General features: G+C 47.4%; 1 protein-coding gene across 3 annotated transcripts in view; it reads left to right on the top strand.

Moving 5' to 3' along the window:
- Nucleotides 1–23975, top strand: part of DCLK3 (doublecortin like kinase 3) — a 43560-nt gene that overhangs the window by 8013 nt on the left and 11572 nt on the right. For 2 of the 3 annotated variants that reach the window (XM_073222836.1, XM_037014314.2), the window contains exon 2: nt 13351–15224. In XM_073222836.1, coding sequence (XP_073078937.1) covers nt 13351–15224 — 1874 coding nt within the window. Of the gene's footprint in view, nt 1–13350; nt 15225–17010; nt 17147–23975 lie in introns of all 3 variants that reach the window. The other variant, XR_012125578.1, reaches the window with a different exon arrangement.

Below are 23975 nucleotides of genomic sequence, written 5' to 3'. Positions count from 1 at the left end.
GAGTAACTTCATGAACTTTATGTGATGAATAGTTATTTCCGCTAAAATAAAATCACTCTTTCTGATTCTCAAAACAATTGTCCAGGTTCTTATGAATTTGGCCCCATGCATTGCCTGATGGCTCAGTTCTCTCATTTATTATTTTCTGTTTAGCCTGTGACAGTTAAAATAATATTTCTTGTTGCCAACAATATGGTAAACGCAAGAATACATATGGAGAAATGATGTGGCAGCACTCGGTCATTTGGATGACCCAGAATGTGTTTCTTTTAATTTTCAATTGATAATCTTTAAAAAGATTATCACGGAAAAGAAAGCACAGAGTTAAAAGTAATTTTAGAGACCTTGTGAGCCCCCTGGAATAGGTCTGAGGATTCCCCAAGAATTTGAGTAGCAGGTGGAATACCACTGGAGTATTTCATGAAGTGGTGACCAGTGTCATGGTTCAGAGACATCAGTCTGTCCCCATGTGAGGTGGCGAGGGGTGGGAGGCAGGCTCCGGTCAGGTGGGAGGGTGGGTACCGAGGCAGGGAGTAGTTTGGGAGTGGAGAGGAGGTACCAGACTGGGGAGACATTTAGGAGGTGGAATCTTCAGGGCTTGGAGATGGACTGGGTGGTGGGCGGAGGAGAGGGAGGAGGAGTCAGAGATGGCTCTGGGTCACGGGGCTTGGCCAGTCGGTGGTGTCACTGGTGGGGTGCATGCATCCACGGACAGAACAGGACTGCTTCAGGCCAGAGCTGTGTTCCACCATATGCATCATCTCATCGTTTCTAACTGAAATGAGCTTTCCTGAGGAAGTGTGCATCTTTCAGTGGCTACTTTTTCCTCTTCATTTAATTAGTGCTCATTTGGATGATAGGAGTGGCTTTGTTAGCCTTTCTGTTGTGCCAACTGCTTCTGACCCATTGGAGTGGGCTCTGCAACATTTTGCCTAATTAAGCACACACTTTTTGTCTTCTACGTGTTTGAAGAAAGTAAAAAAAAAGATTGAGAAAAAACTGTGGATGGCTCTGAGATAGAAGCTGTCATACCATATAATGTGAGATTAGTTATCTGCCTCCAGTGTTTAAGATGCAACTTTCCACTCTGTGTTTTTGGACAGATACTCAAAATTCTCGGAGGAGAGAGCAGATGTGGTGCAGTTTAAATGATCTGTAGGTGGTTGCATAACAGGGGATGTGGAAAGTGCACTTGGAAGAAGAGGAGGGCAGAGAACATGAGGCACCCTGAACAGACCAACAAACACAAATCTCACACAGGAACACAGATCTCCTTGGTTGCTAGAGTGAAATCTTGTGTTAATTAAGTTTTTGGCATTAAGTCTTGGTGTCTCCTCTTTGTGTGAATCAGTAACCTAATGCCCCAACAGGTGGAAGCCACGTAAGCAAGCTGCCGAAGCAGTCTTCCCTCTGCTGGTTCTCACTCACGACCAATTTCTGCTTGTCTCTTGGCCCTGGCTCAGGCATTGTGTTCATGGCAGCACCTCTGAGGCCCTCCAGGGAGAAGTGGAGCCCTCCATGTCTCTCTGGAACTTGGGGTAAATGGCCTGTCAGCCATGCCTCTGAGGACAGGCACCGTGTCGTTTTCATCTTGGAATCCCCCTGAGCAGCAGAGCAGTTTTCCTGCCCCCGTCTCCACACCTGCCAGTGGCTCTAGGGCACCTTTAGGGTCTCAGGGCTGACTGGAGGAGCAGACCTTCCAGCAACAAAAGCCTGGGTTGAGGAATGGGTTGGGCGAAGCGTGTTGTTCACTTTCGTTCCGGTGCTGTGTTGGTTTCAGACTGGCTGCATCCAGAATCCTCTGGAGCTCGGGTCTCTGACCAGTGGCAAGACAGCTGGGGCGCCTGCCTACGCGCGTGCTCCCCTTTGGGAGCAGATGGTGTCAGCCCCTGTTAGGGGTACCTGTTCGGATGGCTCCCCTGCAATCCACTGCAGCCCTGTTGAGGGCTTTCCCTGGCTGCCGGGCCATGGCTGGCCTATTCTTGGGAAAAGCCGGAGGCACTGGGGAGTTAATGCTCCTGGGAGCAGCCCTCGGCCAGTGACGGAGGGGGATGGGGGATAAATGTCACAGCAGCTCTGCCCCTGTGGTGGACAACCCTTGGGCATGCTGTACCCATTGGCCTCAGAAGCTCCTAGTAGAGCTGAGCCCAGGTTGCCCACAGCAGCCCCTGGCTCACTCGTGTCCTGTACCACCTCATTTCCTCACGTTCCACTGGTGCTTCCTGGATCACCTCCCAAATAAACTCAGTTCTGCCCCCCAGCCTCTGCTCTGAAAGAGTGCAGCCCAGACCCTTTTGGGTTAGTTGGGGCCATTGAATTGTGGGTGGGAAGTGCTGTGTGTCACTTGTGTCACGCCAGGCAGGTCGGGGTCAGGGCACTGCCTTCGGTCTCCTTGGAGGAAGGCTGCTCAGTCCACGTTGGAGTTCATGTGAGCAGGGCACGGTCAGGGTGGAAGCCCTGAGCTTGGCATGGTGGGTGGAGGCGCCTTCCTAGCTGACACACAGCCCAAGCTCTGTGCCTTGGGGCCAGCACTCATCAGCGCATCCTCCATTCCATTCCACCACCAGTACGTGAGAACCCCTGAGATCTTTCACTTGTGATCTCCTTTAATGTTCTAATTGCCAAACCCGATCTCTCCTCAGGGTTTTAATTAATAGTGAAGTACAATTTATTTACGATTTTCCATGGCTTTTAATTTGGAATTAACTTTGATATATACTTGTGAAATAGAAATTCAAACTCAGTTTATTCCCAATGATTAGCCAATTTTTTCAGTATTAAATAAAATTATTCTTACCTCCCTGATTAATTTGTAATGATCTTTTATTATACATTAAACTCTCATGCAAAATAATATCTATTTTTAGGCTACAGTTTTCTTTTTCCTAAAACCGAGCTCTTGTGTAAGCACTTGAGACATTGTAACTGCAGCTCTAAATATATATTACTATTTTCATTACTCATGTCTCTTTTCTGGCCTCCCTCAAAAAGTACATTAGTGCTTAAATTGCATCAAATCTACAAATTACAATTGGAAAGAACTGATATGTTTAACTTATTAGGACTTTGTGTTCTGGAATGGGCAATGGATCTTTTGTTTCTCTTAACATCGATTATATACAGTTCTTCCTAAAGTTATTTCTAGGAATTCTCTACATGTTAGCATTGTTCATGTTATTATTTCTTAAGCCGTATTTCCCAACCGGTTATTGCTGTTATATAGGAAATACAGTAAAACTTGATATAAATACAATTTAAATACATGCAATTAAAAAAATTTCTGGCTCTATTGCTGGCCACTTTCTAATTATATTTTGAAGTAAAAACATATAGAGCTATTTCATGAGGTTCCATGTGCTCTAACCGCCTTTCCAGGCAGCTTAGAATGAAGAAATAGATGTGTTCTAGAACTGAAATAACTTCAGGGAGGGAGGGAATAAGGTGTACAAGGAGCTGAGCGTGGGATAGAAATCAGGATCCCACCCCACAGTTCAGTGGGTTACAGACGCCATTACACTAACTCAGGCTCACTGTGTTTTCTCTTTGAGACATCATCTCTCACGAATTTAAAACTTGCTTGTAGGTTTCCCTGACTGGTCTTGACAACACTAGCTCCAACATCCTGGTCTTCCTTTAGAAAAACTGATACTTGTCAGTAATGACATGTTTATATTTTGAATCCAGATAATAAAAGATGATGTCAGAGAATAATAGCTCTTCTTCAGTGATGCTAAAGACAGGTCTAGCAGGTGAACGTAAAACAAAATGAAAGGACACCACATCCCTGGTTGGGGTCTTGCCTTGTGTTCAAGTTAAGAAACCTCAAATCATTGGACATACTCATTTAAAAATAAAAAATAAACAGAAGAAAGCCAGGAGCACTAGACCGAAGCTCCCTTTTCTCTTTGGAACTTGGAGTTTGCTGATGCCCAAGGGTTGCAGACCCTAATTATGAGGAAGCCCCCGAGGCCCAGGTTGTTGGCATGCAGTGTGCTGGCTACTAGAACCTTGCAGGTGTATTCCTCCTTAATGCCACTGATACTCTTGCAGAATTCAAAGGAGCTGATCATTTTCTCCAAGAACGGTGTGTAACTAAAGATGTTTTACTGGTTCTGAAGATGGTATTTCCCAAAGGTGTCCGGTAATGTGACAGTAAGGCAGGTGTCCACACTCTCATGAAGGAGGAATAGACGATAAATTAAAGAATCTGAGAGCCAGTTGAAAGGCCCCTGTGGTTCACATATTCTCAGGTACATTTGCTAGTTATTTGCTATTTTTCAGTGACTTTTTCTACATTTTGTCAAAGCAGAGACAGCAGTGGCTGCCTGCTTCTCCTAAAGGTGAGTTGAACTCTCTTCATCACTTCAAAGTGGGTGTCTTTCTTAAGCTGCTTTCTTAGAAAGGAAGTGGAGTGCTAGTGGTGGAGGACAGCGGGGTGGGGAAGGCGATGCCCTGCTGTCCCTCCTGCTGCCCCAGTACACTGGCATGGCAGTAAACATTGTGTGGGCTTCTAATGGTCTGAAGTGAGGATGTTAATGAAGGAGAAACATACATGGTAGATTCTTGTTCTCCTGGGAGGAGGGAGTGGGTTTTTAAATATTTGTCCATCCTAGGGGAAAAAAGGGAAAGTTTTACATTTTCCATGCTGCCTTGAATAACTGAAAAATTCTCAGCAGTTTCTGGGTTGCTAGTTGTTTCCATCTGGAGGCTGGCATTGTGCTTTTTTAACTTACAATTAACTACCATCCACTAAAATTCAACCAGTACTAGTCATATTTCATAGCCTTTAAGAAACTTTTTCTTAAAGGTTCTTATGGTTCTTTTCCTGCCTTTGAGAGTATCAGTTTTTAGTGCAAAAGTAACAAAATTAAATATTGGGAAGTCACCAATGATTGCCATGAACTATTCTTTTATTCACTTATGTATATGTATATGGTAAGCACAGTAATTTTAGTTAGTGAAATTGAAGTTGAAAATAGTCACAGGTAGCTAGTGGCGATTGTGTTAGCAGGTGCCGAGCTAGCAGGCTGGGGACATGGCGGCCGCAGCATCAGGTGAACATTGTAGCAGTGGTAAGTCCGGTGGAGAAAGGAGCAGGATTGGTGAGTGAGAGAGGTGGAGGGCAGAGAGTCTTCCATGGAGGCCTCCTGGAGGAATGGTACTGGGCTGGTTGCAGACCTGTGCCAAGGCCAGAAAGATGGGTGTGAGAGAGTTTGAGGACATCCAGGCATCTCTGCCTAATTAATTGCTTTTTGTTGTTAATGAAATGGGAGAGAAGGGACCCCTTCTTCCTATGAATTCCAAACAGTGCTGCAAAACACTCAGTGCTATTCTTGTTTCAAGATCTAAAGGCCTTTCATCATTTGGGCACAATGGTGTGGGTCAGTGTGCATGTGCATTTGGGAGAGAGCTGTCAGGAGAAGGGAGGTGAAGGGCAAGGTGAGCAGGGGACACGCTGGCCAGGGCGTGGACTCAGCTGGAGACGTCCTGGCCCCATCCCATGGGGGCTCTGGAGCTTACATGGCTGGTCCCCTAGGGTTAGGGGCTGGCCTTTGAACCCTTCCCTGTCCCCATCAGCCAGTCATTGATTATGGGCTGCCCTTGAGAAGACAGAGTTGGTGGTGAGGGTCGTGGGTGGAGCTGCTCAAGGCAGCAGAGGTCAGTTCCTGGGAGAATTGAGCAGGATGTCCTTTTAAGAGCTGGTAGTCCTAAGAGCTGATGGTTGAGGCCCATTGCCTGGTAAGGGGGTCTGGATGGGCACCTACAGCATCCATGGCTCTGCTGTCCCCACAGAATGTGATGACAGAGTAGCTTCAGGTAGACTTGTGGGTGGAAATGTGAGAAACCCCAAGTACAGGATTGCTTGGTCATCCAGCACATTCTGACGGTTATGACCTCGGCAGGTAGGCTGTTTTCAGGGTCACTGCTGTGGATTTATTGGGTTATTTCATGCAACACCAGTTTATTGTCAGACTGCCACATGCTTGGCATTAGGTCTATGCATTTGGAATCTTGCATATTTAGTTGATCCCTACAAATTACGTATTTTTGGCAAATGCTAAGAGACAGACTTGGAGGGATCCTGAGGGAGCTCAACCATGGCTCCTGGAGAGGTCGACTGCTCCAAAGTTTAGCCTATCAAGACTCTGAGGCCGAATTTTTGTGAAAACATTTGCAAATGATGCTGTCACACAGCCTACGTGAGCCCTGTAAGTTTCTGCCCACTGAGGTTGGTTTCTCAGCAGAGGAGCCAGCTTGCCTTGGTGCCACTGCTGTCAACCTGATGTGACCACTCTGTCCTGAGGGCTCAGCTCACATGGCCGACCTTATGCCTGTCATATTGGTACAGTCTTTACAGCCATCCTGGGGGGCCGGGCTGCAGGTGGCCATGCAGGCTCCATGCGGTGAGGGCCACTGGGCACTCTGCCAGCAGAGATGCAGGTGAGGCCCCTCTTGGCTCTGGCACTCAGCATGGGTACGGGGGCCACTGCCTGAGCTCTATGGTGCCCATGGGATGCCTGTTACAGTCAAGGTCTTGGCACCATGATTTTCCAACTTTTAAACTGGAGGAAAACTGAATGCAGCTTGAATTCCCCACAGGAAGAAAAGTTTTCGCCTTGATCTGCTTTACCCCCTATGTTGCTCTTCTGGGTGTGGAATCTTAATACACACTGGGGAGTTGTTATTTTAGAACATCCTGTCTACGGGTATATCAGGGAAAGGCTCCCTTGTTTATTGCCAGCTGCAGGGATGCTGGGTGACTTTGTCTTGCCCAGTTAGGAAGCTGGTGGCTTAGCAACTAGGGCAGAGCCAGACTGATCCTGCTTTGCTTAGGGTAGATGTCCACTGAGTCCAAGTCCTGCCACTTCTCCTCTGCATGATAGGTGAGCTTTGCTTTATTCCATAGTTACAGATGACACTCCTAAACCTGTCAGAGCCACTTTTCAAAAAGGATTCAGGATTTGTGGGGATTTGTGGAAAGATTGTTTCAGTTCTACTAACTAGCTGTGTGTCCCTGGGCTAATTGCTTACCCTGTCTGGTCTACAGTTGTATCTAAAAATTGAGGGTGTTAGACTGTGGCCCTTTGTACCCTTTCCTGTCCCCATGCAAAGAGTTTCACCTACATAGCCTTGGTCCCCAGCACATCATAGATCCTCCTTTGCATTCTTCTTAGATTGGTTCCATGGCATTACTTTGTTTATGAAGGATCCATGTTTCAACATAAACAATTTTTGAGAATTTTTACTAGTAAATCCAATTGCTTGTGTAATGACCATGTATTGAGTATTTATGGAAAGTTATTCCTGTGCTTCAGATGAATAGCACAGTGGAGCTACTTAAGTTATTCATTTCTTCTCGAGTGAACTTTGGCAATATGTATCTTTCATGGGATTTATGCATTTCATTAAATTGTCTTATTTATTATCATTAACTTCTTTGTAATATTCCCTTTTTTTGGAGTTGTCATCAGTAAACATCAATAAATGAGGGGTGAGTGTCTGCAGGGCCAGATAATCCAAGTGCCTTCACCTCAACCTAAGGGTCATCCAAAGCAAAGCACGAAGATGAAGAAATGAGATGTGCTTAGTCTTTCTAAAAAAAGAGGACAGAGGAGTTTGGGGATGGCATGTGAAGCTCTGGCTAGCCGGTGTGTTTAAATGTTGTCGTGACGCAGGCTGATGGAGACCAGCAGGCCAGTGAGGGCCTTTGGGTGCTATGAGCTGACAGGAAAAGGAAACTAGGAAGCGTAGGCAGCAAGGCCCACGGTGGGGTGCGCTTCAGCGCTCTCCTTCCAAGTGAGTGTACCCAGAGAGCCTCCGTGGAAAGCACTGAGGAAAGCAAACCTCAGCCCAAATTAAGGTGTGGTGGACTTTCAAGCTGCAGCAGACAGTTGGAATTAAGAATCCAGGTCCTAGGAAACAATGGGCTGGCCTGGGAGCCTGCCCTTTCAGAATTTTACCCAGTGAGCACGACACCCCAGGGATGAGCCTGTGGGTGAGTTGGGACTTGTTGGGAGGAAACATTAAGCCCAGGAGTGAGACTGAAAGATGAGCTGTCCCAGGGGAAGCACAGTGAAAGGAAACCCGGGTCAGATGCTGCAAAGAAGGACAACGCGAGGGACAGGGAGGCTCTGCCAGCATCGGTGCGTGGAGCTGCTCGCGGGCACCAGGGGTAAGGCTCATGTGACCAAGTCATTGGAAAACCAGAGGAGGGGTCACCTGGAGGAAGAGTGGGCAGAGAAAGGGCAGTTGTCCTGGTCCCTGGCACATCCCAGGCCTTGGTGGCTCTGGAAACAAGTGAGACCATTAATGTTACTGCTCCCAGGACTTCAGCCAGCATCCTAGGGGTCTCCAGACAGTCATTGTGTCCTCAAGGCCCCACATTGCCCTCTGCCCTGTGCTGGGAGACCGGGGCTGCTGTCAGTTCTGTTGCTCGGCATCACCCAGGTTGCACATGGGCTCTTGAAACGGCTCCTTTGGTCCATAGCTAACCCTGTGTGCTAGGATTGGGAGGGCAGTGTGCAGGTGCCACATGCTGTCTCCTCTGTCATCATGGGCCTGTAATGCCCTCCCAGGTGCCCACTGATGCCTGTGCACAAAGCACCTTCTTTCCCCTTCACCCAGCCCCTTGCCTGATCATTTGGCAACTGGTGCAAGTTGATTCCTGAGAAATAAACCCAGTGGGCTAACATCTATCTGGATCCCAGTTTAGATTTAGTTGGGTCATGCTGTGCTTTCAGGGTTAATCACATGATACGTGCTAGTCCTACGAAGTCATGATCTTGGTTCCGCTGACTGCTTTGGTGAAGCCAGTGGGGCTTCTGAGACTATGATGTGCCCACACCACCTGGGGATCTTGTACAATGCACAGCCTGATTCTGCAGGTGTGCCTGGGGCCTGAGATGCTGTATTTCTAATGTGGTCCCAGGGTGATACCAAAGCTATCAGTCCACTTTAGGCAGTCAAATTCTAGATCCCTCCCTCTCCCATTTCTGTTGCTGTACTTAAAAAAAGATCCTTTGGCAAGGAAATCGTGACTGGACTTTATCTTTCTGTGCACTGGTGATGTCATTTTTTGATTGCACATTGTGTATTATTCACATTATGGAAGTAAAGATTCTGTTTGTTATAACACTCCTTTAAGGAATCAGTTTCTGGGCCACTTTGAAATTGCTTATGGTTGACCAGTCCTCCCAGAAGGATGCTCTGGATCTTTTCTTTATAGCTTTGCTTCTCAAAGTGTGGTTCCTGGGCCAGCAGCATGCTTACCCAGAGCCTATTAGAGATGCAGAATCTCAGGACCCCTGGCTGAGACTGACTGCATTAGGACCTGCACTGTAACGGCCAGGTGCATGCATGCATGGTAACATCGGCGAAGCCCTGCCCTAGAGAGAACACAGTGCACCAGAAAGAGGGGCCACTGGTGTAGAAATGGGAGCAGCGGGCTACCCAGAGGAGGCATGTCAGTGGCAGTGGGGAAAAGCTCACACCTTGGCTGTGATCCTCTTGGTTGTGGGGTATCCTGGGACATCTGGGGAGAGAGGAAAACGCTTTCCAGGGGTTCTTCAGACAAAGTAAGACTAGCAGAGGAGGAGGTGGGAACTGTGCTGCGATGCCAAGGTGGGTAGATATGCAGGACAGGAGCAGGGGCAGTGGGGACCCCCAGGGAAGGAGGGAGGCAGGGAGGGAGGCAAGGATTATCTAGGGGGCAGGGGTGATGCGAAAATGAAGAAAGAGAGGTAAGCTTGTTCATTTTAAATACTATTCTAAACAGCAGAGGCAGTATGTGGCACTCATTGCAGCTCGGGAGCTGGGACAGTGAACTTCGTCTGTAAGTCATTAAGTACTTCGGGAAAAAGTATAGGGCATCTGTCAGGCCGGTTCTGACAAGGACTGGAGAACATCCCTCACTCGGAGACCCTACAGGGCCACACATGCTAATATGCTGGGAAATTGACACTTAGGGAAACTAGCTCATGAGCAGGTCAGCTGATAAAAGAGAACCCAGAACAGGCCCACTTCTGAGATGAGAGCAGGTTACTCTGTTTCTGATGTCTCAGCCAATGTCCTGTTGGTAGTATAAATTAGGTAGTGATGACATTAGAGGTTGAAGTGTTATCAGCAATAACAGCCAATAAATAGTGCTGCAGTTTCATTTTATTACCTTACCTTTATTGTCTGGCTTTGATCCACACAGGCGTTGGCCAGGACTCCAAGTTAAAAGACAGTCACATTTTTGACTTTTACGAAGAGGCTGCCTTCCAATTTTTATTCATTTAGAAAATCCTCTTTGGGAAGTTTGCATAATCATATCTATGTGTTTCTCATATCTGCTTACGAGCAAAAAGAGTGTGTTCCCAAAGGGCCCCTGGAGGAAGCCCAGGACAGTGATTCCAGCCAGCCACCGCCCCTCTCCCACAGAGGAATAGAAGTGAATGACTCTCAGCGCTGCATGCTGAGGCTGTACAACCTACAGAAACCACCAAGAAATTTGGGGTTGAAGGGATCTGGATATTTTAAGCAGGGGATCCTGCTTAGGAGGGCAAATAAAACTCCATTAGATGCACTGACTTTTATTTTCCAGTCCTTTGTTGTTGTTTTGAATATTCTCAAGTGTTTTAAAATGCCATTTTCCACTTCTTTTAGTACTCATATCTGTAAATGCTCGAAGTGTGATTATGTATTCCTTATGTTCAAAAGCAGCTGGGGCATGGTTCTCCCATTTTTCTTTTTCTAGTGTGTTATTACAGTTTTCCGGGAGCCAAGGTGGGAGTTCCAAATGAATGCTGACCTCAGCTACAGCTTTTCTTTGTGTTTTAATCAAACATGTTGGCTATGATTGAAAAATGACCCTGAAAGGGTACACTCCTTTTGTTCTGATTAAGAAAGACAAAGTAATAATTTTACCAGTATATTTCTTTATTGTTTTTTTTTCTTGATCCTAAACTTGGTTAACAGCCTAAACAAAGTAAATATGAAATGATTAGACAGGAAACTGGGTTAATGTGATTTCCAACCATTCTGGTAGCCTTTGCTGTATAATAAGGTACAGAGTTGGCCATTGTCGAACCAGGTTATGTTAATTCATCTGAATTGTGGCAGCGGATAGGAGACACGATTGCTAGGAGCCCAACTCAGAAGTACCAACAGCCAAATGCCTGTGCAGCCACCGAGTTTATTGGCTCACACCACCCGAGGGGGCTTGCTTTATCTCCCGAGAGGGGTTGTGTGCTTAGATTTGCTGGAGTGTTGTTATCCCGTCCTTACTGGTTTTCTATTTTAATCGCTACGTGAATGACAGATTTCCCTCCGCTGAGTCACATTTAGCATTGCATTCTCTTTGCTCTTGACTTCTACATGGATTTAGGACAAATCCCAGGTTACAAGACCTGTTTTCTTTTAGAGTAGGAAGAAAACACATGCGTTTTGGATGCCCACTCTCTGCTAAGCAGTAGGCCAGGCACCCTCAGCCTGAGTGAGGTTTGGCAAATGGGGAAATTGAGATTCAGCATCATTATATAATGTTTCCAAGGTCACACAGCTAATAAGCCTGATAAAAAAAAAGGTGACCCCATGGTCTGTGTTCCTGGCGCAAGTCTAAAATGAAACTTTGACAAACTCTGAAGAAATATGTTGTGCGCCCCACCTGCACTGGCCGCTCTTTATAAAGGCTGCTTTGGCAAAGCTCCGTGTAGTAGACAGTGTCTGTGGTCATGGTGGCACCTTCCTCAGTTTCCCAGCAAGGAAACAAACCAGTATTATGGCTGTGGATCTTGCTCTCTCAGACGAAAGCGGAGACAGGTTAGAGAGATTACCGGAAGAAAAGGAAAAGCAGATGTCCATATATAAATGGTTTAACTGTAAAACTGATGGTTAAGCTTATAAATCTGTGGTATGTGGTAAGATCAGTTCCAGCCACTACTTGTCATCTCATCTGACACCTGCATTTAGATGGAAATTATCTCAAAACAGACTGTATGTTATAATTAAAAAACAAAAAACATTCTGTGTAAATATGCTGGGCCAACTGCCCATCCTGGCATGCCTGGAGTTTCTGCTGCAGCTCAAATGCACTCAGAAATAATTATTTTTAACTTTTTAAAGGAAGCATAAACAGCAGGTTCCTGCATGGAAGGCATGGCATATGGATCCTTTAGAGTTACCTTAATTCTCAGTCCACCCTCATGGTTTACCTTAGTTACACATTCTGTCATTTACCTGTTTCCTTTCCTGACCTGGACAGAAATAGAAATTGAACACCTTTGCCTCAACTACTTTATCCTGGCTAGGGACAGTTGGTCAGGAATTAGGAAGTCTTGTCTTATGCATTTAATCAGTTTATCAGGGAAGACAGTGAGAATGAACACACCCTCATTGTTAAAACTCTGAACACGAAGATGACCTTGGGATTTTTTTTTTTTCATATTGAGGGGAAAAACCGTTTGGGGAAGAAAGTTTGTATGCCTTGGCTGACATCTCTTTCAACTTTATTTGGACCCCCCAGGGTAGGAGAATCTCAGTGAGATCTTTCAGAATTGTCCACCGTGTCACGTTGATGCGTTACCTTGTCATGCCAGGGGAAGCCATGCACAGCAGAATTCTACCTTACCAGTAGTTACATTACCACCAGAATGAAGTTTAGTACAAGAGATATGAAGATCCCACGGATGTATTAATAACCACAGGCCTCTGTTTAAGTACATTGCTGGCATTTTCTCATTTACTCTTCACAAAACCCCTGGGATGAAGTTACGGTTCCTACTTTGCAGGTGAAAAGCAAAGTAGGGCCCCTGCCACAGACACACAGAGTGAGTGGCCACGTCAGGGTTCAGATCCAGATCTGCCTCAGAATCTGGATGGTCACTCCCTCACACGCTGCCTCACCTCAAGTGGAGGAAAGTCAGTCTGAACGAACTGTTTTTGCCAAAGAGGCCAGTGAGATTTGGGTTCTTTAAAGTTCTAGAATGTTCTGACCTCTTATCGGTATTTCCTGGGCAGCAAACCTTGACCTTTTGTCTGAGTTGCAGATCCTTGAAGGTCAGTTCCCTTTAGGGTAGAGGGAGTTGTGCTCTTAGGGTGAGGCCTCACGTGCCCCTGAGGTGTGGCCTATCTGGGCCGCCTCCGGAGGTCTGGAGCAGCCACCCCAGGCCCAGGCTGACTCCGTGCTGCACTCCTGGCTGCTCACAGAAGAAAGGAGGATTAGACCTAAAGGCTCTGCTGATTCAAGCAGATCCTCAAAGGTCGCACTTTTAAGTCATAATAGAATCAGCTGTCTTCGGGAAAGCTTGGTGAAGGCCAAAGGGCTCTCTGCACCCGCCTTGACTGACCCTGGCCGTTTTCCTCCTGCAGGACCTTGGGGCCCATGTGACCATTCTCTGAGACACTTGAGCTCCAGAGTCACGGAGAGGAAGCTGCAGGGCACATGGCTGCCTGCCGGCCGAGGGAGTGTGGAGAGGCCATTGCTGGGGCCATGTGGCTCTTTTCTGCCTGGGGCCAGCCCTCTGAGATGCCTTCACTCTGGCCACGTGGACAGCAGCCTGGTGAAGCCCAAGGTGGTGACCGTGGTGAAGCTGGGTGGGCACCCCCTGCATAAGATCACCCTGCTCCTCAACAGGCGGTCGGTGCAGACCTTCGAGCAGTTCTTGGGGGACGTGTCCGAGGCCTTGGGCTTCCCAAGGTGGAAGAACGATCGAGTGAGGAAGCTGTTTAACCTCAAGGGCAGGGAGGTCAGGAGCATCTCGGAGGTCTTCAGGGAAGGGAATGCCTTCATAGCTGTGGGCAAAGAGCCGCTGACCACCAAGGGCATCCAGGTGGCTGCAGAAGAGCTGTACCGTGACAAAGCCAGGGCCCTGGTGCTGACCCAGCCCAGCCGGGTCCCTTCTCCGAGGCCCAGAAGCAGACTTTGCAGCAAGGCTCTGAGGGGGAGCCACCACCGTGGGGAGACCGAGGCTGCCAAGGACTGCAGCGAGGCTGCCCAGGCCCCAGTGGCCATCAGATACCAGGGGGAGTCCCCTCTGCAGTCGGCTCAGGAGGTCAGGGCAAGGGCGCAGCAGAAGTGCATGAGGGGGACATGGGAGCCAGAATCGGGCAGCAAGCTGCCCAGGGAGGCTGCTGCAGAGAGGCGTGCCGGTGGGGAGAAGCATCTGGGGGTGGAGATTGAAAAGACCTCGGGTGAGACGGTCAGGTGTGAGAAGTGCAAGAGGGAGAGCGAGGTCCGGCAGAGCTTGCAGAGGGAGAGGCTGTCCCTGGGAAGCAGTGGGCTGGACCTGGGGAAGTGCCCGAGGTATGACTGCGGCAGGCCGGTGAGGACCAGGAGCTGCCGGAGGTCCCTGGAGGCCAACCCCCCAGGCAGGGAGGAAGGGAGGAAGGGGGACAGCCACAGGAGCAGCCCCAGGGACCTCACTCAGGACCCAAGGAGGCCCAGCAAAAGCCCTGACGAGAGGGAGGACAGGGACCCCGAAGGCCAGGCAGGTCATCCTCACGCAGTGGCCACGGCTAAGAGGGGCCTCAGGGAAGTTCAGCCTGTCAGAGAGGAGGGGCTGAGGGACGCGAAGAAAGACACTAGGGACATTGGCAGGAACAAGCAGGGTGGCTGGCTGCTGGGCGAGCAGCTGGGAGACTCTGAGAAGCTCCCCAGGACTGGAGGGGAAGAGCAGGAGGCAGAGAAGGAGAAAAAGCCACGTGTGTCAGGAGGGGGGAAGGTGGTTTCCAGAGACGAACAACCTGTCAGGGCAGAAAAGGAGCTCAAGACGAGGCCAGAGGAAGACAAGCCAGAGCCCCTCTGTGGCTGGAGGCGGCGGCCGGTGGGCATCATCACGGCCCAGGTGGAGAAGCACTACGAGGCTGGCCGTGTTCTTGGAGATGGGAACTTCGCCGTGGTGAAGGCGTGCAGGCACCGCGAAACCAGGCAGGCCTACGCCATGAAGATTATCAACAAGTCCAAGCTCAGGGGTAAGGAGGACATGGTTGACAGCGAGATCCTAATTATCCAGAGCCTCTGTCACCCCAACATCGTGAAACTGTATGAAGTGTATGAAACAGAAGCAGAAATCTACCTGATCATGGAGTGCGTGCAGGGTGGGGACCTTTTCGATGCCATCATAGAGAGTGTGAAGTTCCCGGAGCGGGATGCCGCCCTCATGCTCATGGACTTGTGCAAGGCGCTGGTCCACATGCATGACAAGAACATTGTCCACCGGGACCTCAAGCCAGAAAACCTACTGGTAAGCCTGGCTGTTCTGCTGTGGGAGAGGGCGTGTATGAGTTATGGGGTACAAGATCTGTAATGGCCTCCTGCTCTGCTGTCCTTACACTCTAGAACGTTACCTCTATGCTATTTTAATGTACTTGTTCCAGGACTTAAAACTTTGGTTATAGTTCATAAGTTGCTGAGATGAGTTGGTGTTGATTAAGGGATTGAAAAAGAAACCTTCCCATTTAAATGAAATGGGAAGTGTTTCCTCATCCCTGGGAGAAAAATACTCACGCCTTGACAAGGACCAGGTGGAACTCATTTCTTGGGCGTAAGCACTTCCTCTGGCCTAGGTTCCGTCTGGAGGTGTCCTCTACAAGCAGTATCTCCTGCAGGCTTTGCACTCTCCCTCCAGCCCTGCTGGGACCCGTGTGCAGAGTGGGTGAGAGGCTGGCTCTGGGGCCAGATACGCTGAGCCTGAGGCCTGGCTTTCCTAGCTGTCTGCTCTAGGGAAGCCTTCCACCACCCTGGGCCTTGGTTTCCTCACTTATAAAAGAGAAATAGAAATAGTAAGTGTCCAAGGTTGAGTGGGGACTGGGCATGGCAGCCCTGACCCTGGTGGCTGTCTGTGTGCTCAGCTCAGCTCGGGTGGCCTCCTGTTGAACAGAGGCTTACAGAATACCAGCATCAGACAAGGTCACTCTTGACTGTGATGGATCAGGACCACTTTTATAATGATGCCCAAATGCAGATAAGACCATGACTATCCAAACCACACATATGGCCACATGCTACCCCCCTCCGGCTTCTAGGAGTGACTGTCACACTTCCTTCCTCCCACTTTGTAGGTAGGAATTCCCAAGATTCCCAAGCATAGACTAACCTCCCTTCCTGACCGTGTCCAATTTGGAGCAAGATCCAGCTTTCTTGACCCTCCCCCAAATCACCTAACAGCCCAGATCTGACAGTACATCCTCCGTCCTCTCAACACCCTCTCACTCACATGCCCAGATCCCAGTGGTCCGTGTTCTCCCTTGCTGCAGTGATCAACAAACCCTGTGTGCCCCTGCACTAAAAGGGTGTCCCTGGTGGTTTTTGTAGGACAGCATGCATCACGTGGTCACCTTGGGTGCCTCTATCCTGCTTTCTTCCCTTGATCACCACTTAAACGTTCCATATTTGCTCTTCTGTGTCCTTTCTCCTTTTACTGAAAGAAAGTTCTATGACAGCTGGTGCCCTGATCTTTTCAGACTGTGCCCTGAATCCACAGCAGTGGTGTCAGAGGGTGACCTTCTTTCAGTCTTAGTGGGAGGGATGGAGAAGGACAGGAGGAGCGTGCTGCCCGGCAAATAGTCAGCACCCCATTGCTATACATTTGTAGCAGCTCTGGTGTTAAGGTGGATATTCCTAGCTGGTGGCCAAAGCCAAGGTGAACGGAGACAATGATCTTGATGAACCACAATTCTTTTTTTTTTTTTGGGCAGGGAGTTAGCCTATTTCCTTTACTTTCATGGCTGTAGAGCCAGCCTGGAAACATCATCCAGTGCATCCACCCATCTGTAACTGCTCCCACAGGCAGACTGCAATACGGAGCTAGTCAAGCTAATTATACTTGGAAAAATGACGTCTATGCTGACCACAAGTCGATGTAATCTTGCTTTTGCCCCAGTTTGTTGAATTGAAGAAGTGATTTGACTGGCTGCCTGAGTGGTCTGAATCACTATCAAATAACCTGCCCTTTGGGTAACTCCACTTTTGCACTAGCTGAGGGTTCTTGTCCTTTCTTCACTCACTTTTTGATGATCTCTGTCTTTTAGGTCCATGCTCCACAGGTGTGGTTGCTGTATGCTGTTTATTAGGGACACTTTGGAGCTTAACAGAGCAGTGCTGTCTGATGACCTCTGATGTTTCCCCTGAATTGTCTGAGCAGGAGAGATTCTGATTAGAGGCCTGGTGAGTCCCATGAGCTGAAATTTTGGGCACGTGTCTAAGAAAGTGTTATAATGGTTACAGAAGCTCTTGAATATATGGAATGAGCTAAGGTGCCCCAGAGAGGAGACCGTTTTCTTTTGGGGACAGTCACCTGAGCTTGCATTTTCTCAACATGGCCTTGGAACCGGTCTGTTGAGGCAGCCCATTGCTGGGATCACAGGGGCCTCTCACTTGTGCTAAGGGCAGCACTTTGAAAGTGGAGTAAGTCAGCACCAGTTCAGACTGCAGGCAGCTTGTTTGAGGACGTAGAAAAATATCGAGGCACACATTTCATTTGGACAAGAGTTGGCTCTGAGACGTCTCTGGCAGCTCTCCATGGATTTAAATGTCAGTACCTATGTGTTTTGAATGCCTTAAGGGCAGCGAGATGTGTTTTTGTTGTGTGTGCCTGTGTGTGTCTTCTGAGAGGAGGGGGCAACATTTCAGGGTAGCTGTAGTTCTTCAGTCGAATACGTAAGTTATTTATTGATTTCGATTGTAACTGATATTTGGACCCCTTTCTCTTTTAAGATTTAGAGGAAAGTCCGCTTAATATTAGAAAACAACCTTTTTTCATGGTGGCACGGCTCCTTCAGAATGGGCCGAGAGCCCCCTATTTGGGTCTTTTATAGACTAGCTTAGTCTCTTTTCTCTCCTATGGATAATTTGTCAGCTTGCATTTGTCAAAATGAATAGGTCAGTGACATTTATAAATGTTTGTCCTTTTTTCTGGGCAAGTAAAGTTCAACATATTGTTATGTCTGATGTCTAAATGCTATCCAAATGCTGGTTCTTTTTTATTTTTCAGAGAGAGATCTGGATGGTATTGGATTTGACAGTCAGCTCTTTGTATGGGTGTAGAAAGGTGTCATCTTGAATGTCTCTGATACAATAATCACATTGCAAATGTGGTTGGTCTTCTAAGATTTTTATATTAGTAAATATCACCATGTAACTACTGTCCATTGATTAATGTTCTTCAGTTGCTTTTAATGTAGTGTCCTGCACTGGTATTGAGCTTTTTATTATCAAAATGATTATTTCTTCCCTTAACTGATGGCTACTGTCAATGTATGAAGACCAGTCTTTGTTAAGTTTAGGAAAATGATTATGTCAGAACTAACTTTTGATTATATGGCTGATTGCAACTGTTGCTGATTTTAAGACTTCCTGAGTGTTCTAAGAGCTCTTAATGGATATGTTGTTTTAATCAACAGAAATATTTATATCTGATAACTGGACGCTAGAGTAAAATTTTAGGCCTGTGTTAGTGAGTTTACCTATTTTTGCTGATCATATTTCCTAATAAGATGCTGGTGCTCCTCCTGCCTTTGGGTTATTTAGACTCCTGAGACCTTGCCAAAGAAGCTTTAATTATGAGAATTTCCAGCTTGCAGAATTATCAGTGTTAATTGCCTCTTCTGTGGGTATGTGTACCCTTGGTGGGAGCGCCAAGGGAATGTACCCTCCTGGGACAAGGTGGGGAAACAAACCAGAGCCGGAGGGGCTGATGGTCCTACCAGCCCACACAGGGTGGGAAGCGGACAGACCAGGTCATTTAAGGCCCATAGCCTACATACCACATATAGCAGCAGGACCTGAGTGAGTGGGGAGAGAGGCTAGAAAGACATCAGCCATGGACAAAGGCATTCGAGAAAATTATCTCAGAATAGGAGGAAGAGCAGGGACAGGTGCCGCTCTGAAAAGAGGGCTGAAAGGAATGGGGTGGGTGGGCAGACTCTGTAGCTCCGGAGTGCTTGGGCAGAGACCCTTGGGAGCCAGGAGAAAATGGTGGCGGGAGTTGTGGGGACACGGCACAGCTTGGTCAAGGACGAAGATTATATCTTCTTTCTGGCCTCTTCTTGGTTCTAGGAAGGAACAGACTTCTAGATTTTTAACTGCTCAGTGTGACTAGGATAGGGCAGTTACCAGTAGCCTCAAGGGTGGCAAGGAAAATGTGGAAGGATGAAAAATGGCCAAACATACCCCTTGCCCTTTAAGTTATTCTAAAATAAACCCATCCGATCATTTTGTTCATTTTACTTCTCTAAATCCTTTTCCCACTTCTGCTTTGAAGTACGAGGACTGAAGGATCATTGTTCTGTCAGTCAGTGGTTCTGCAGTGCATAATTCTCTCTGAGTAGCACAAGTTCTTTTCTACTGGCTCCAGTTTCAGCCTCCTCTCCCCTTAGCTTCTACATTAGAGATGTCCACGTCCTCTCGTTAGTGGTTCAAGTATTCATGAGTGCCCTTATATAGCAATTGCATTAATTAAAAAATTGGTAACAACCACGAAGTGTATCTTGTTAAGGTATACCTAGTTAAATCAAGAAATGTGGATTTCAGCAATAACATAAAATCACTGAAGAAAAGAGTGATACAGGCCTTCAAGTCATTGCCAGTAGGGGCAAGTCCGTGAGAAGACAGGTGTGTAGGAGAGAGGACTCATTTCAGGATGCCAGGGGGAGTTCTGTCAGGAAACACCACTTAGGGCACCAGGCTCATGTCAGTGACAGTGGCTGTCTTAGTGTCCATTTCAGCATTTCCAGGAAAATAAAAAGTATCCATATAGTTGGTGAACCCACATATTGTCTGGCTTTTGACCATGAAGCCAGAAGTTTCTGGAAATTTCTTAAGGTCTTCAAATCGAGATACTGGGTCATGGTCATCTTAACAGCTGAGGTTTTTTCTTCCGTAAGTTCCTGCTCTAACAGTCTCCTGGAAGGGCAGATGTCCGATCATTTATTGTCTGCTCTGTGACACTGACTCTTTCCCATCTGGTTAGAGCCCATGGCTCATTAGCACGCATGGGCCTGACTCATGTTATTTTAACAGATTGGTCACAGATCTGCGTGCTTTACCTTTTTACGGAGTTCTCACATAGACCCTAGGAGGAAGACCCCGTTATTTCCACATACCCATGGGGGAAACTGAGGCTGCAGTAAACTGAGTGTAGTGTCTGGCCAGGTTGTAGTCAGCAGGATGTGCTGCCTCTAACTCGGTATCTGGTCCAGATGTGGCCAGCCCAGCTGATGAAGGAATGGGTGACGAACTGTAGATGTCCCTGGGTCAGATTCGGCAGACTTCTATTTATCAGTCCACATTAGCACCTAGGAGGCTGATGTGATGAGCTTCTCAAACTCAAGATGCTGAAAACAGATTCTCCCTAGAACCTGCCCCACTTCCAGAGTTTTCCATCCCAGAGAATGGCTCCAGCATTATGTACCCCTACTGTAATATTTCCCAACTTAACAGGCAAACAACCCCCACTCCCCCTTTAGCTAGTATACCGTTTTCATGATCCACACACACACCCTTGAAAGAGGCACCTCCAGCACCATTTGCTCTTTCCATGCTCCATTCTACCTTGAACCCCAGTGGGGCACTGATACCATCCTGTTCTTTGGGTGGGGTGGCCCCTGAGCCAGCTGGTCAGGAAGCTCAGAGTCACCCTTGAGCCCGGGCTTTTCTATACTTCACATTCAGTCTGTTGTCATCTTGTTGCCCTTAGGATGGCACCTCTCCCCACCTCTGCAGCACCACCCCAGATGAAGCTCCTGCCATCTCTTGCTGGGACTGTGGCAGTAGCTTCCTCTTGGCCCTCCCTCTTCCTCTTGGCCATCTCTCTTCTTCTTGGCCCTCCCTCTTTCTCAAAGGGGCTTAAATGATCTAATGTAAGCTGGACCTTATCACTTCTCCACTCAGAGCTGTTGGCTTCCCATTACACTCAGCATGAAGGCCAGATTCACTTATATGACCTACAGAGTTGTGCATGATGTGGCCTCTGGCTTCCTCTCCAACCGCCCCCTGGCCACTGCCCATGCTCCACCTGCTCCCATTTGCTGTTTCTACATCGGGCCAAGCATACCCCTGGGCCTTTGCACTTGCCATTTCCACCACCTGAAAAACTCGCTGCTCAGATTTTAGGACTTGACTTTTTTCAAATGTTACTCTCTCACTGAGTCCTGTTGTACTACCCTGTTTAAATTCCAGCCTCTGCCACTGTCTATCCCAGCATGAAGTCCAATAGAACTTTCTGTGATGATGGAAATATTCTCTGTCTGCTCTGCCAGTATAGCAGCCACTACTACGTGAGCACTGAAAATGTTCCTTGGGTGACTGAGGAGCTCAACTTTGAATTTTACTTAAAAGTAAACAGCCACATGTGGTTAGTGAATACTATACTAGACAACACAGCCTTTTCCCACTTTTACTTTTTTAAAACACTTATCACTATCTGACATTACATATTCATTTGAATATTATTTATTAATAGGAAGACTTCACAAAAACAATACCTTTATCTGATTCATTCACTACTCTCTTTCTAGAACTTAGAACAGTGCCTGGCCCATGGCAGGCATCTAATTAAGATTTGTAGAATAAATATGAGATGTTAATTAAGTAGAAAAGAACTGGCACGCTATGTAGACACCATAGGCCTGTCATAGGCCTGTCATGTGACAGGTCCCAAGGGAGACTGTCTTCATGAATTTTTTTTTACTCATTCTTTTGTATTTCGTATCTTTTTCTGTTGAGATGTATATTGATTTTAGGCACTGGCATTTCAGTGTGGATTGGTTTCTAAGATCATGTCAGTCTTCACAGGCAGTTGAAAATGGAATCTTGGAGGAGAAAGGCCAGAGGAAGCAGGAAAGATCAAGGTTGATAAGCATAAAGAAATCTTAACGCACGTCTTTTTATTTTTTTGACCCAAGCTGGTCGCTTGCTATTTGGTCTATACGCTGCTGCCATCTTCTGTTCAGAGGTGAAATTGCAAGATCACATTTAAATGGATGTACCATTGTGAGAGGCTGTTAGTTGTTCAGAAGAATAAGGTTCCTCTTGAGGCTTTGAGTCTATCCAGATGTATCTGGGTGCTCATGTAAATAACAGAGTGCCTGGGTTCAAAGTAGGATACTTTGGTGTGGCTAGAAAAGAGAGTGATAGGTGCAGACGGATCAGCAGTCATTACAGTGCTGTGTAAATGAATCTCTAACAGCCTTCCAGTTCGAGGGCAGCTGAAAACCGCCACGGAAGGAATGAGACCGGCACAGTGAGTTTAGATAGACCAGATGATGGAGAAATGGAGATGTGGGGAGGCAGGGTAGGTATACTGGGAAGGTATAGAGAGAAAAAACAAAATTCTTTCCTCTAGCCTCCTCATTTCTGTGGCTGGGTCCTAGAAATTAACAAGGAGATTAACAGGAGAAAACAGTTTATGCTTGTGTGCAGTGCACATACATGTGGGGGAGACCCCATGATGAGTAACTCAAAGGGGTGGTTAGAACTTGGGGCTTACATAGCATTTTAACAAAAAATGAACATTTTTAAGGAAGCGAAAAGGGGTTTAGGCTTCTCAGGTGGCAAATGGGGGAAAGTAAGTGTGTGGAAGAAACTAGTGGGCGATAAGGGCTGCTCCCTAAGGGTTATTATTTAGAGCCTCTCTCAGTCCATCTCTGGGCTGGTCAGAGTCTCTGAGGAATTAGATGTTCTGCTCTCCTGGCACAGGGAGAGTGCCTGCATCATGGGAAAATGTAAGTGCTGCTTTTAGGAAGGTAGACAGGGGAATGTCAGCCTTTCCTGCAGCTGCTCTTTTTCAAGTGTCTTCAGCTCAAAATAATTACTGTGTCAAAGTGGCATAATTTGGAGTGGCATGTTTTGATCCCCTACAAAGGCTTTCTGAGGAGGGGACATCAAAGCAGGACATTGAGTAGGGTCTTTGTTTGCCTTAATGGCCACCCAGTGCCTGACCCACTGAGAGTCCTGAGGTCCATCCTGATCAATATGTGGTATTCATTTGGGGGCATTTGTTAAGAGAGGCATTGATGAAATGGGGATCATTCAGAACTTTTGTGCACAAGAACCACCCTGGGGTTACATGCAGGTCTGGCTCAGTGGATGTGGGGCAGCCTTGAGCTCTGACAAGCCTCCACATGGTGCTGACACTGCTGCTTCAGAACTGCACTTAGTGTAGGAAGGAGTGAGAAGGGGCCATGGGTCCAGAGCTGTGGCTGGAGGAGCCCCGGACGTGAACTTAGAGAAGCCAGAGGTGACCTGGGGGGTCATGGTCTGTGTTTCCCATGTTTGGTAGGGTGTGTCCTTAGTGTCATCCTGGAGGGTAGATTCAGAAACTGGGTGGGAGGTGGGATTCTGAATCAACGCATGGTTGTATTGCCTCACGAGCCTCATGAAGTGTGGAATCTTTTCCCTTCTGAGGTTCAATCAGAGGTGAACGATAGTCTGGTAGGAGGATGCTGTAGACAAGTTCCTGCTTGGGGGAGAATGTGATGGTTTCAGAAGTCCCGCAGATGCTGGGAGGAAGATTTATTCTGGGAGGTTGTCCCTCATTTCCTTTCAAGGATTAAGAAAGGAACTGCCCTGAAGCCAAGAATGTGAGGTGCCCGTAAGAAAACAAAACAAAACAATACAAAGCCCACAGTCTGCACAGGACCTTAAGTGTAATTAAGCTGCTTATGTAGATGAAAGAAACGGGCAGTCTCAAGTCACTCTGACGACACTGAGGGTGTGACATGACTCCTGGCCGCAGGGGCTGGAGACTGAAGGATTGGAAACACTGCAATCTCCAGCCACTTCTGGAAGGGACAAACAACGGTGCAGATATTCACCACCCCTCTGCTGGGTTCTGCTCCTGTGGTTGCGGTGCAACGGGGGTGGTCTGGGGACACCAGGAGAAAAACTAAACCATGGAGGGAAGCAGCATAATATGTGAGAAGAGCTATAAAATAATTAAAAAAAGAGATTCGGTATTTGAAAATGTATTCATCAGCATCTGGACATTTAACCTAAT

The sequence above is a fragment of the Manis javanica genome, chromosome 15, assembly GCF_040802235.1.
Source record: "Manis javanica isolate MJ-LG chromosome 15, MJ_LKY, whole genome shotgun sequence".
Lineage (NCBI taxonomy): Eukaryota > Metazoa > Chordata > Mammalia > Pholidota > Manidae > Manis > Manis javanica.
Note: the sequence above shows the minus strand (reverse complement) of the source record. Positions and strands in the feature narration are given on the sequence as shown.